General features: G+C 41.5%; 1 protein-coding gene across 2 annotated transcripts in view; it reads right to left on the minus strand.

Moving 5' to 3' along the window:
* myo1ea (myosin IEa) overlaps window positions 1-14,052 on the minus strand; it is a 122,065-nt gene that overhangs the window by 40,062 nt on the left and 67,951 nt on the right. For both annotated transcript variants that reach the window (XM_017711660.2, XM_017711659.2), the window contains exons 7-12: window positions 12,113-12,244; window positions 9,714-9,848; window positions 8,923-9,055; window positions 3,205-3,401; window positions 2,053-2,133; window positions 1,166-1,252 (exon numbers count right to left, since the gene is read on the minus strand). In XM_017711660.2, coding sequence (XP_017567149.1) covers window positions 1,166-1,252; window positions 2,053-2,133; window positions 3,205-3,401; window positions 8,923-9,055; window positions 9,714-9,848; window positions 12,113-12,244 — 765 coding nt within the window. The remainder of the gene's footprint in view (window positions 1-1,165; window positions 1,253-2,052; window positions 2,134-3,204; window positions 3,402-8,922; window positions 9,056-9,713; window positions 9,849-12,112; window positions 12,245-14,052) is intronic.

The following is a 14,052-nucleotide window of genomic DNA, read 5'->3' on the forward strand; positions in this document are numbered from 1 at the left end:
GTTTTTATCTGAGCTGTCTGAATTGTTGGATGTATTGTATTCTCGTGGTATTTGGTGTTCGATTCAGTGTTCATTTCGTCATGTCTGTAACCAGCTGGTCGACATTTTTACCAATCAGGCCGTGGTGAAAGACGAAGGAGCACAGTACGGCACAGTACCATACTCCTCCTCGGCCACACAGGCAGAGGTCACACATGCTGCCTTCTGGTTCTTAGTCTTGTTTTTCCCCAAAATTTAAATGAACAAATCAAGTCGTGACTATTTAAGAGAAGAGATGTGAGTAAAGACTCGCTCTAAATCTGCTCAGGTCACTTATTTTTGCTGGTAACCTCCATCTCCTCTAGCAGCCCTCAGCGCAGCTTCAGCCCAGTTCAGACAAAGACCAGTCAAGACAAAGGGCAAACACAGGGCTTAAATACAACAGGGCCAACAAGGGATCACAAGACACAGGTGGAAACACAGATGGGAACAAAACACAACACGAACACATGGACAGGACTGGGAGGGGCCAATCATGATACTGTCAAACACTAAAAGGTCACAAAGCTGAAGTCAGTTTCTCCTTCGCCAGCCCCTTGAGAGTGCAGCAGTTGCATTCTGGTGCCTCAGGCACCATTTAAGGTGGAACAGGAAGAAGTTGGCGAATGAGAAGTGACTTTAGCCTCAGAAAATGTCAAATGTTAAGAGACATTTTACAAGAAACTGTTCTACTTTTGCAGAGAGGTTTCCTCCAGGAGATGTGAGAAAAGCAGCTATAGCTGAGCTGAAGCCTAAAGCAGAGCAAAGTACATCTGCGTTTTCATTTATATTTTTATCCTACACTAGTATATGAGCACATACTGAGAAATATTAACAGCCAAGATGGTAAAACTGACATAAAATGTGGCTCCCAAGGTGATTTGATTTTTGTTGAAAGGATAAAATGGCTCTTCTTAATATCTGGGTTGCCGACCTCTGAGCTATTTCAGTCACCTTTGGGCCAAAAGTGTTTCAATGTCTGCATTTAACAATCGTTTGGGGGGGGGAAATAAACTTTGCAGTGTCATTTTATGCCTTTCGTTCTTCACTGAAAAGTCATTGATAAAAACGAGTGTCCCCAAGTTTACTGTGTCAATATTACCATTTAGTCTAATATAAATGACAAAAAAAAACATAAAACCTGTACCTGTTCTGCCTTCAGTGTCAGCTCAATGAAGATCTGCTGCAGCTTCTCATTCACAAAGTTGATGCAGAACTGTTCGAATCCATTTTTCTAGAAATGAATGAAAATAAAGTCATGGAGCATCATCAACAAAACCATAGCAAACCTACATTTTTCTCCAAGACTTCTGCTTGAAAGACTTTATTTACAGGACCAGTGTAAACCATGATACAGGTTTACCATTTCTGCTTTACAAAGCAAATATGTGTCTGATTTTAGTCTAATTCTGAAGGAGAACATTGCAGCATAACATTCGGCATGACCAGACGAGGCCTTGTTTTCAGCAACAGCACTGTGTACAACACATACACCCATAACTGTGGACCCAAAACAGAACCACACAGCATTACTGAGTCTAATGATGATTCTTCCTGCAAGCAGCTAAGCAAATTACAAACCTCGCATACAGAAGGAACTCAAACAAAGGCATAACAAACGCAGGACATGCTTAAGCATCAAAAGCTTCGGCAGTTCGAAAATGATTTAGATATAACAAATAGGCTTAAATGCACTCTTTCATCCTATCATTTGTAATCCGAGCCAGGCACACAGATGAATTAGCCCCATGTGCTAAACAAGCAGATAATCAGATCAGCAAGACTCCTTAAGACTCATTATCCGTCTGAAACATAAGATTCAGTCAATAAGGAACCAATTCAGACAATTAAAAATGTCTTCTATCCTAAACTAGACTGCATGTTCACTGGCTCAGCATATTATATTACCATTAGTTACAAATAAATGAACTTTTATGGGGTGATTTAAAACCCTGCATTTGATATCCAGAGCATTTTAAAACTGAATGTAGCATTTAGGAATGAAAAACATATAGAAGGAATGTTATGACATACCTGGAAAATCTCAAATCCATAGATATCCAGCACACCGATATTCAGCTCCTGATGATCCTTCACCATGGCTTTATTGATCGACTAAAAAAAAAGAACACTTACTTTGATTAACTTTTTGAAATATTGAAAGAGTAAAGAAGCAGTCTACTAGTGCAAAAGTCTAGCCTTTATAAATTTAATGTCCTGCCATTAAGTACAAGTTTCATTTTCAGGCAATGTTCCTGAGGGGATTAGATGTAAAATAATCCATAAAGAAGGAGAAAGTCAAATGAAAATATGTGACACACCAGGTGCTTCCAAAACTGGAGTACGAAAAAAGAGAAAGAGATGACTAACAACTGTGTAAGACCCGGCAGGCCAGAAAAACTGTCCTCATCAGATAAACAGCACTTAAAGCTTTCGTCTTTGAGGGAAAGAGGAGAAAATCAAGCTGCTTCAGATCTGAAAACATCTACAGGTGTTTCTGTCCATCCTTCCACCGTGAGAATGAGATGAGATATGGCGTAAAGTAACTGGGATTCCGTGGATCATGAGAAGCAGAAAATGCTACACCATCTTCTAAGACTCTTTATCTCCTTAGAGATACGGAAAAATGTCTCTGCAGACGTCTTTGAAAACCTGATAGTGAGTCTCCTGAAAAGAATGAAATCTGTAATAAAGGCAAAGTGTGGACAAGAAAAAAATGATAACGTAATAATACTGGACCTCATTCACCACCGAAATTTCTTCTTAAAACCCACTTACAGTTTTCATGAAGATTCTGACATTGGTCAATGTTTACTTGTTGGGGATTTGTTCTTGGGTAAGAGCACAAAGGTGAGAACAGTTCTGCGGTTTAAGAACACATCATGAATTTGACGTAGACTTTTTCTTAGGATCTTAAGAATAAATGTAAGAAGATATTGGCGAATGAGGCCCTGTGTTTTCTGCTTTTTTCCTGATGCTGAAAAATGACTAAAGTGCTCTTAATGGCTGTTTCGGTTGGAATGGGGGTCTCTGATTTTGCGGAATACTGTAGACAGATGAGATTGTTGGACACATTGCGTGCTTGGATGCAGGTGAGGTCATCTGCACATCTGAGGTAGTTTTTTTATTTGATTTTAAAAACTTATTTGTACACATTATGAAGAATAAAGCAATGGAAGCTCTAACCTCCACCAAGTAATCAAAGACGCGAGCGTGCAGAGCTTTGGTGAGGGCGTCCCGCGTGAAACACGCCTGCTCCACGTTCAGAGTCACGTCTATAGACTCAGACTTTCCACCCCATTTGCCGTCCATTTTACGGCTGGTCAGTTTCTCCTTCAGTCGCTCCTGGTTGATGCCCAGCAGGAAGGCGGGAAAAGCCAGGACTGCAGAGGAGAGAAAAGGACAAGAGGAGGAACAGCGTTAATCCCATGAACCCTTGGCTTTATTACACAATCATTAGTCATTGAATATTTTATCAACTGCTGTGAAATTAATATGTAAGTTATGTAGATATGGAAGTGATGAACTGATGTTTGGACCCACACATAGACTGTTTTGAGTTTAATGACACAAAATTATTTCATGGACATGGCCGAAGATCAAGTGTCCCAGTTATTGGCTTAGTCTAACCTAAGCAAAGGTCCTCTAAGGACAGTGAGGCGTAACTGACCAGATCGAGTCTGCTCCTCATCTCGCCTCCCTGCTTCTTCACTGAATCATTTCCCTCAGAAGGGAAACTGCTCTCATTGAGTCCTGATAAACACATACTCCATCTAGCCCAGTGGCTTCATGGGAAATGAGGGTGCAACCTTAGCACACCAGGTCCCAGACCATAGAGGAACACTCATGCTTTTGCCTTCCAGAAGAGCAGAGAGCTACGACTTTACTGTTTTTCCAACATTATAATAGTCTAATACAGTTCAAACCATCTTGAATTTTCATCACTGTTTATCAGATTTGATGATCAATTTTAAATTCCATCACAGAATCACTGTCAGGGATAGGGGTTGAAATAGGTGTCAGTCCCTGGTGGGACCTGGCTGCTCACGCTCGGGCTTGGACACATCGCACTCTGTTTCAGCTTTCGCCTTTGGGTTCTCACAGCTCACTCTATTTCAACAGCTTTACCTGCATTTTCAAACACAGTTTGAAAGCACTGCTTGATTAATAATCATACTCCTACTTAGAAAGAGGAGAGAGGTCTGTAATTTTCATCATAGGTTCACTTCAACTATGAGAGACAAAATGAGAAAAAAAATCCAGGAAATCTCATTGTAGGATTTTTAAAGAATTTATTTGTAAATTATGGTGGAAAATAAGTATTTGGTCAATAACAAAAGTTCAACTCAATACTTTGTAACATAACCTTTGTTGGTAATGACAGAGGTCAAACGTTTCCTGCAAGTCTTCACCAGGTTTGCACACTGTAGCTGGTATTTTGGCCCATTCCTCCTGCAGATCTCCTCTAGAGCAGTGATGTTTTGGGGCTGTCGCTGGGCAACACGGACTTTCAACTCCCTCCACAAATTTTCTATGGGGTTGAGGTCTGGAGACTGGCTAGGCCACTCCAGGACCTTAATGCTTGTTACGGAGCCACTCCTTTGTTGCCAGAGTGGTGTGTTTGGGATCATTGTCATGCTGGAAGACCCAGCCACGTTCCATCTTCAATGCTCTCACTGATGGAAGGAGGTTTTGGCTTAAAATCTCACGATACATGGCCCCGTTTATTCTTCCCTTAACACGGATCAGTCGTCCTGTCCCCTTTGCAGAAAAACAGCCCCAAAGCATGAGGTTTCCACCTCCATGCTTCACAGTAGGTCTTGCGTGATGCCCCAGATCGAGGGAGATTATCAATGGTTTTGTATGTCTTCCATTTTCTTACAATTGCTCCCACAGTTGATTTATTCACACCAACCTGTTTGCCTATTGTAGACTCACTCTTCCCAGCCTGGTGCAGGGCTACAATTTTCTTCCTGGTGTCCTTCGACAGCTCTTTGGTCTTGGCCATGGTTGAGTTTGGAGTCTGACTGTTTGAGGCTGTGGACAGGTGTCTTTTGTACAGATAACGAGGTCAAACAGGTAACGAGTGGAGGACCGAAGAGCTTCTTAAAGAAGTTACAGGTCTGTGAGAGCCAGAAATCTTGCTTGTTTGTGGGTGACCAAATAATTATTTTCCACCATAATTTACAAATAAATTCTTTAAAAATCCTACAATGAGATTTCTTGGATTTTTTTCTTATTTTGTCTTTCATAGTTGAAATGAACCTATGATGAAAATTACAGACCTCTCTCATCTTTCTAAGTAGGAGAACTTGCACAATCAGTGGCTGACTAAATGCTTTTTTGCCCCACTGTAAGTTAATCTATGCTATAATGTAAAATATAGGGTTCTATTTGGCACTTTGCCCTGAGACGGACTGGTGGTGTATCCAACGTATTTCCTGCCTCCTCCCCAATGATCACTGGGTCCAGCTCCTCCTGTGACCCAGAAGGATAAGTGGCTTAGATAATGTGTGAGTTTGGCACTTTGGGTGACGACAGGCTTTACTCGGGTCAGTTTCGGGCAGAATTCTGTTGGGTTCAGGTCAGTCTCGTACTTATAACTTGATTATCTGGTTCGATCATCAGGTTGTTGGGCTTGTGTTTGTTCATGTTCCTAGCCTGCTTCCTGTTCCTTAGCCTTGTTCCTGTGTGTCTTTTTGTTTGCCTTCTTTCTCATTCTCCTTCACCTTGTTGTTTATTGTTTGGTTTTCCCTCCGTAGGTTTTTGTATCTCTAAATAAAGCCCTCGCTCACACATACATCCACACGTAAGCACTCGCACTGGTGATTCCTAATAGCTAGTGGCCCTTTAAACACTAAGCACCTCTCCCTAAAGTCTGTTAGGGTTTATTCTCCACTCTCACTACTACACAACTTGCATATTAGTTCCATAGCTGTTACTGGAGAATAACCCTCAACATTAATAATGGAATAAACCCAGAATGAAAGTCACGGTTACTGACAACGACTCATTTCTCACTCACAGCTTATTGAAACAAGCAGAAAAGTTCACTTTATCTCTTTATCTCTAAGAATTTCACAGATTGTTTTTGTTACTGCGCTTTTAAGACTGATAAATTTTAAATGGGCTCTGTTCTGATTGCTTCATTCAAAGAGCAGTCTGGGCTGAAACACTCCTTATAACAAGTGAACGGGTGGGGCTAAACAGATGTACACTGTATATAAAAACATATCTATGTAAATGCATGACATCATGAAATCAGCGTCTGGCCTAATTCAAGGATGCGGAAAGAATTTGGATGGAAAATTTTGACCCGCTATTTCATAACACCATGTTGGAATAGGATTTGAGATACAAGGTTTTGTCCTGATAACAACATCTATCTATCTATCTATCTATCTATCTATCTATCTATCTATCTATCTATCTATCACTCTATCTATCTATCTATATATAAAATGTCGCTGTTTTCAGGACAAAACCTTGTAAGCCCATTTTTGGTGTTTTCCAGTTTTTGACAAATTTTGGAAATGCTTGTGGCCCTTCACATTCTCTATAAATTTCATGAAGATTGGACCAAAAGAAACAGCCCAAAATTCCTTGGAAAACCATCTGGTTCCATTGACTTGCATTAAAAGTAAACTCCTGTAAAGTTACCATTTTGGAGGTATGAGGTTTGGTTCCGACAGCAGCGATACAGTATATGATGTGGTTTAAGAAATTTGGGCTATTCAGTTCCCAAAAAATGCAGTTATGCACCTTGGAGACATAAATGATCATGTTATGCATAATGGCAAATATTTAACAAGAACACTTCTGATAGCCAGCAAAAAAGCAATAACACGAAACTGGTATAAGACTAAACCTCCCTCTATGGAACAGTATCCAAGTTGTAAGACAGAGAAAATGTGTTTGTTAATAGGCGAAAATGGATGACATATGACACCACAGAAATACTTATGGATAAATGGATGTAAATGCAAGGATGATACACCTTTAAATACACTCATTTGATAAGAGTTTTGTGATGTTTTCCTTCCTTCCTTCCCTCCCATCCCCTCCTATCCTTTTGGATGTTTCTCTGATTGTGACATTCCTTTACTGTACATGCGTATGAACACTTGAACAAATCTCAATAAACATTTAAATGTCAAAAAACAGCTTTTTGCTGATTAGTTTCCAGTCCATTATATGGACCGGGGAGAAAATGGTATGTTTTGAACCTTAACCTTTATGCACTACATTAAACTTGTTTATTTCAACAAGGTAAGGCAAATCCAGTTTTCTATCATATGCAATTACCATTGCCTTTTACTGTTTGCACCGTGCACATGCGAATGACACGTATAACCACACATCATTGAGTTTTTCTATACATATCAGACTGTGGTTTTGCCTTACTGTGTGGACCAATTCTGCTGCGAGTGATTTTTACATCAGTTCCCTAGTGAATGTGTCAAAGCCATTGGCGGCGGCCAGAAAGTGGGCTTCGGGGGGAGGGCAGGAAACGCACAGATTAGGCTGTTAGCCGTGTTGCGTCTGCTCCCAGCACAGCATGGCTTTGTGCCACCACGGCCAGCCTCAGCTCAAACCGATCAGCCTATAATCGAGGGACCAAGGGATGGATAGAGCATTGGAGAGAAGACTGAAAGGAGCGAGTGAGTGAAACAGCCAAGAGTCAAACTGGAAGGGTGGGCTGGCGCAACAGGAAGCTCCACATTTCTTGGTGTAATTTTAGTCTGTGATGTAATTTGGCCAGGCGCAGAAACACAGCTTCATTTTCTGGGTTAATTCAGCGTGGCTGAGGCTGCTTGGCTACAGCCCTCAACTAACACAATGAACATCTAGCAAAGAGAGAGAGAGACAGAGGGAGAAAAAAAACAAACAAGGAAAAACAGAGCAGAGAGGCTGAAAAGAACAGTCTCCACTGAGGGCGACTGAGGACACTGCAGAGAGCCCAGAGAAGCCACAGCGAAATGTGGCTTCACACTTCGAAAAAGAGCCGATGGTCACAGCACTGCGGTCAGTACTGGGGATTATACAGCACTTCGTTCTGAGCTCACAGTCTGATTGGCTGAAAAGCATCGTATTATTTTTGATAACAGTTTTTTACCACGAGTGCATCATTCTGATGACCACATATAATAGCAACAAATTCTATTCAATTCAATTTATCATGTATTTATGTAGTGATGCCAGTGAGCGAGTGATGTCACAAAGATCCAGCTTTACAAAAGATCCTGATCCCAGCCCTAATTGAGCATCTCCAAGGGCAGCAGAGGTAAGGAAGAACTCCATCAGGGCAGGAGGAAGATACCCTGAGAGGAACTACGACTCAAAAGGGGAACCCAACCTCCTCACCAGACGGCAAAACAATACAACAAGAGAAATACGAATGAGGAATGAAGAACTGACAATGAATATATAATTGTGAAAATGGGAAAAGGAAACCAGCCAGTGATTGTACGGAAATATTTAGAATAACCAATGATAACTGACGATTGTTACAAGCCTGCAAGAGAAACAAATGACCAACAGATCTATGACAACCGGTGATTAATATTAGAGTCATATCACAACAAAATGTGAATCCATGGAAAACTTTACTACTGTTATAAGCCTGTCATGATCATACATAGAAGGAATATGTGGAATATGAGAAGAAAACACAAAATGTGATGTTTTCAGATGAGAATGCACCATTAATTTATCCACCTCCTCTTGTTTGATGTTTGGGCATTTTTGCAGGCAACATAAATTACCAATGCTGTAATGCTATGGCCTTTATTTTGATCGCCATTATATACAAGGTGGTGTTATTGGGATGAATAACATCACAGCTGTAGTGTAACTGTGATAACTGCCTTAGTACAGGAGGTACAGCACACAGCTGATACTCACACTCCTCGCTCTCCACGGCTGCATAGTTTCCTGCCTCTTTGAAGCTGATGTTGCCCAGGTGAAGAACTCCAGCTACAATCTGCAGCACCATTGAGCGGTCCTCCCTCGAGATGCCAATCACATCCATAGCGTGCTGGAGAGGGGAGGGGGGGTGGGGTGGGCGGAGTAAAGGGGGGGGGGGTACATTAACACATTCTGTAGTCACTCTCCACTGCTGTTTCCCAGCCCACGTCCTCTAATTACTCCTGCTGTGGCTTCGCTGATAAACACAAACAGGAGTCTACTGCGAAGTGGAAACAGAAAAGGCACGAGAGGAAAAGAAAAGAGAGAAAAAAAAAGGAAAGGACAGGAAAGGACAGGAAAAGAAAAAAGGAAGAGAGAGAAAAGGAAAGAAACAAAACAAAAGGAAAAGAAAAAGAAAGGAAAAGTAAAGAAAAGAAAAATGAATTAAATGAAAAAAATGTTAAAAATTAAGATAGTGCTCCTTTTTTTTGTTAGAAAAAGGTCAACACTAGAAAGAAAGAAAGAAAGAAAGAAAGAAAGCAAACAGAAATTCTCTCTCATTTCCAGTGCACTGTCATTGCTGTATATCTGTACTCTATTGGTCTCGTGCTGTACCTGATCTGGTAAACTCTGTTTCCTGAATGTATAAAACCCAACAGCGAAAACTGGAATAAAAGTGTCTAAAAATCAGGCCCATGTTGCAGTAAGTCACCCTCTGCTCCTGAAGCGTGGGGGAAACTTCTCATCCTCACATCTGAGAAACTTCTCAGGCAGCCTGAGTCACTCACCAGAGTTTCCTGGAAGTCACTCTTGTCATTGATGTCATCCACCTTGTAGGATCCGGACTGGTTCAGATAGGAATAGTAGTCCAGGTTCGTGATTCCCAGACTGCTCTTCTGATCTCCACTGGCCCCCTCAATCAACTACACAGCACAAGGTGAAAGTTATGAGCATTAGATTTATTATTTTTTCTTATTACAAAGATGGGAAATCATCTATAATTTCTTAAACGAACAGTTCCGGTTGCTAAATCTGAGCAGGAGCAGAGTCGCACTGAAAGTAATTGATATCGTGATCGATGATAACGATAATTATCGCGATACAAGTTTCCTCGACAGAACTAGAAGAACTGTTTGATAAATTTGATATAATTGATCGTTCTCACACTTCCATGTTCTAGCGAATGCCCTGGTGGTATTTTCTGAAGAAAAGCACCCCCACTCTGCTGTCGCCAGGAGAGGGCGATCTTCCAAGTTTTTCGACATGATTAGAGAGGGAGGGGGCAATGAGTAAAATGAGTCTCCAAATATACTTCAGCAACGTCTGAAACGTGGAGTTATATATTCCCTGTTTGAGTGGAGTGACCTGTGATCTGTTCTCGTGTGACCAAGTGGCGTAACTGTCCTACAGTGAACTCACCTGTTTCTGTACATCCTAACCAACTTTAGCAGTGTTAAAACCTCTCAGTTAAAGCGCTGTTAATGATATTTTAGTAATAGTGCATTTCCAAACAATGAAAGAATTTAAACGAAATTACACTGAAGAAGCTGTGAGGCATTGGAAAGCGGGAGAGCGCTTTCCAGAATAGCTGTTTTTAGCAGCTGGCTAAATTGATGCAGCTGGCTAAATTGATGCAGCTGGCTAACTTGAAGCAGCTGGCTAACTTGAAGCAGCTGGCTAATTTGAAGCAGCGCTCCGTCACTCACACAGCATGGCAAATTGATACTGCAGATCAAACAAGACACAAAAGCACCTACTTCAATTTAAACGTAGCTAACAGGAGGACTCTGCTTGTCTGGTGTTAGATATATTGCGGTTCACCCCTCAAATTTCTATAGAGAAATCCAGTCGTCTGCTAGCTGGAGTCTGAATACTGTGATGTGCTCTGACAGGGATGTAGTAGGAGTGATGGCAGTAAGGCAGCGTGATCCAGCCGGTTTCCTGCTCGTCCTAAGCTGACATTGCTGAGAAGCTAAACAGTTTAGCACTGTTATTGGCCACTTGTTTATCATTTGTAACGGGATAGCCGAGTGCTCGTCACCAGATAGCCAAAAAAATAATCTCTCTTATATTATGACTATTCCAAGAATTGCTGCTGTGCTTTTCCAGCTGGTAAAAACAGCCAACCAGAAACTTTCTCCCCTTCTCTCATGACAGATTTGTGAACTGTTCCACTGTTTGCTGAGTGTTTGTCGTGTTCTGACCATAAAAGATTTGAGATTTAAAGATTGTTTGAAAAAACAATTAACCACCCATGAGCAAAAATCAGCCTTCAAACTTGAAAGAAATAATGATTTGACATTTATTGCAATATCTATCGATTTATCGAACAATATGAATTTTGTTTATGGTGATACAATTTTTGGCCATATCGCCCAGCTCCAAGTCGTAGGCTATAGGAACCAAACGTCTGAAGCATCTAAAAGAGCTACGAATGCTTTGCTTCATGCTGACATGAGGTTTAGGCCTAAAATATATCATTTAAAATAATTTTTTCAAGGCAGGGAGGTACAAGCAGAGCATTGTGAGGCAAAATAGTCCCCAAAGAACATCTGGCTATTTGGCTAACATCTGCATTGTAGACAGGTTGGCGCCATCTCCACCACTGTAAAATCTTAGCAGGTTTCACTAGAATGGTGCATTTCCCATCAAACAAACAGAATTACTTTGTTTATATCTCAACAACTGAACTGGGCAGAAATTTTGAAATGCTCTTTAAGGGCACTAAGCCTTAAAACTCCCTTAACCATGGTAAATTCACAGTAATGTACAGACTCTCACAGCCTATTTTAATACTAGACTTTTCTGTTACATCTGTATTATGTCTGTCTACATTCATCAACATCGAATAAAACACAAACTAAAACAAATTCCCAAATATATTTTATTATAGGGCACATGCTCTGGCCCATTTAGTCTAATTGTAACTCTCATAATCCAAGAAAAAGCAGTAGAGTAGATGTATTGACGCTCCGCTGTGACGAGGAAAGGCAGCCTGTTTCTTTTCCAAAGAGCTCAAGCGGTAAACAGACCAACTGAACAGCCGAGTGCAGAGCCAAATGCTGCTGTTGTGAATTTTGTCATGTCTGGTCTCCCCCCATCTCCTCTAGCACCGCAGGCTGGCCTGGACCGAAGGAGGAAGGGAGGAGGGAGAGTCTAAACTGAAGTCTCTGGATCTGGCCCTCACCTGGTAGAAGATATGGAAGCTTCTCTCTCCCGGGTTCCTCGTGACCACGCGAGATTTTTCCAGCAGGAAGTTGGAGATTTTCCCGCCATCTGGTTCACCGCCGGAGCTGAACTGGATCTCAAAGTATTTCCCCTGCAGGAGGAGCACATTCACATTTACTGAACAAAAGCCTAGAACAAATCGACCCAACGCTCCCCAACACACGCCAACAGACTCAAGCAACAGGTTGGTGTGCTGTATCTGTGCGCTGTTCTTCTACAAAGTTCTCCTCCATTTACACTGTTCGCACACTGTTCGTGAATGTTCCCCCAGCAGTCACACTGTTCTATCTAGGCTGTTCTCCCTGTTTATGCTGTTCTAGAACATTTTTACTCATCCACATGGATCTCACACGCCATCTCACACTGTTAAAGAATATTCTTCCCCATTCTGAGTGGCCTGAAACGAAGTGATCTCCTCCATTCTCAATTTTTAATGCTCTCCCCATTCTCACTGTTCTAGAATGTTCAGTCCTTTCACACTGCTCTAGAACCTTTACGCTATTCTTACTGATCTAAAATATTGTCCTCATTCGGACTGTTACAGGATGTTCTACTCATCCATGCTGTAATGCTGCAGAACATTCACCTACACTGCCACTGTTCCAGAATGTTCACTACCATTTGCACTGTTTTAGACTGTTCACCTACATTCACACGGTTCTAGAATGGCCTCCCCTATTCATACTGTTCTAGTATGTTCACTACCATTTTCACTGAGATTTTGAATGTTAACATAGATTCATGCTGTTCTAGAATGCTCTCCCCTACTGTTCTAGAATGTTCACTACCATTTGCAGTGTTCTAGAACACCCACCCCTATTCACACTGTTCTAGAACATCCTCCCCTATTCACACTGGTCTAGAACACCCTCCCCTATTCACACTGGTCTAGAATGTTTACTACCATTCGCACTGTTCTAGAACACCCACCCACACTCACACTGTTCTAGAACACCCTCCCCTATTCACACTGTTCTAGAATGTTTACTACCATTCTCACTGTTCTAGAACATCCTCCCCTATTCACACTTGTCTAGAATGTTTACTACCATTTGCGCTGTTCTAGAACACCCACCCATATTCACACTGTTCTAGAATGCTTACTGCCATTCACACTGCTCTAGAACACCCACCCACACTCACACTGTTCTAGAACACCCTCCCCTATTCACACTGTTCTAGAACGTTTACTACCATCCGCACTGTTCTAGAACATCCTCCCCTATTCACACTGGTCTAGAATGTTTACTACCATTCGCACGGTTCTAGAACACCCACCCATATTCACACTGTTCTAGAATGTTCACCTACATTCACACTGTTCTAGAACACCATCCCTTATTCACATTGTTCTAGATTTATAGATTTGGAGTTGAACGCTCTTCCCATTTCACATTGTCTTAGATTTTTCACCAATATCAACCTGGTTCTAGAATATTCACTCCCATTCATACTGTTCTAAAATGTTGTACCTCATTAATACATTTCTAGATTGTTCACAGTTCTGGAACCCCACACCCACCCCTACCTTTCATGTGGTTCTAGAACATTCTCCTTCATTCACAATGGTTCATTCGGGTTGTCAGAGTTTACTCTGGCACTGCACACACATGTAGACCAAGACATTTGGTTCCCAGCAGTGCTAGGTTTCTTTAATCCTGTTCTTCCTCTAAACACCTCCCCTGCACCCCCATAGCAAAACTAAACCAAACCCAGGAGAACCAAAACAAAGCTGACACGGTGGAAGCTCAGAGTGATGGACTGAGGCTAAAGGGCTAAAGGACGAGCTGCAGAGGCAGCAGTTGGAGATTTGAAGATTGCCACCTTGGAATTAAAGGCTTCCCGGCAGCAGCTAAAATCTTCAAATGAGTATTATGGTTAGAGAGGCTGTAATGGATG

The sequence above is a fragment of the Pygocentrus nattereri genome, chromosome 25 (assembly GCF_015220715.1).
Source record: "Pygocentrus nattereri isolate fPygNat1 chromosome 25, fPygNat1.pri, whole genome shotgun sequence".
NCBI lineage: Eukaryota > Metazoa > Chordata > Actinopteri > Characiformes > Serrasalmidae > Pygocentrus > Pygocentrus nattereri.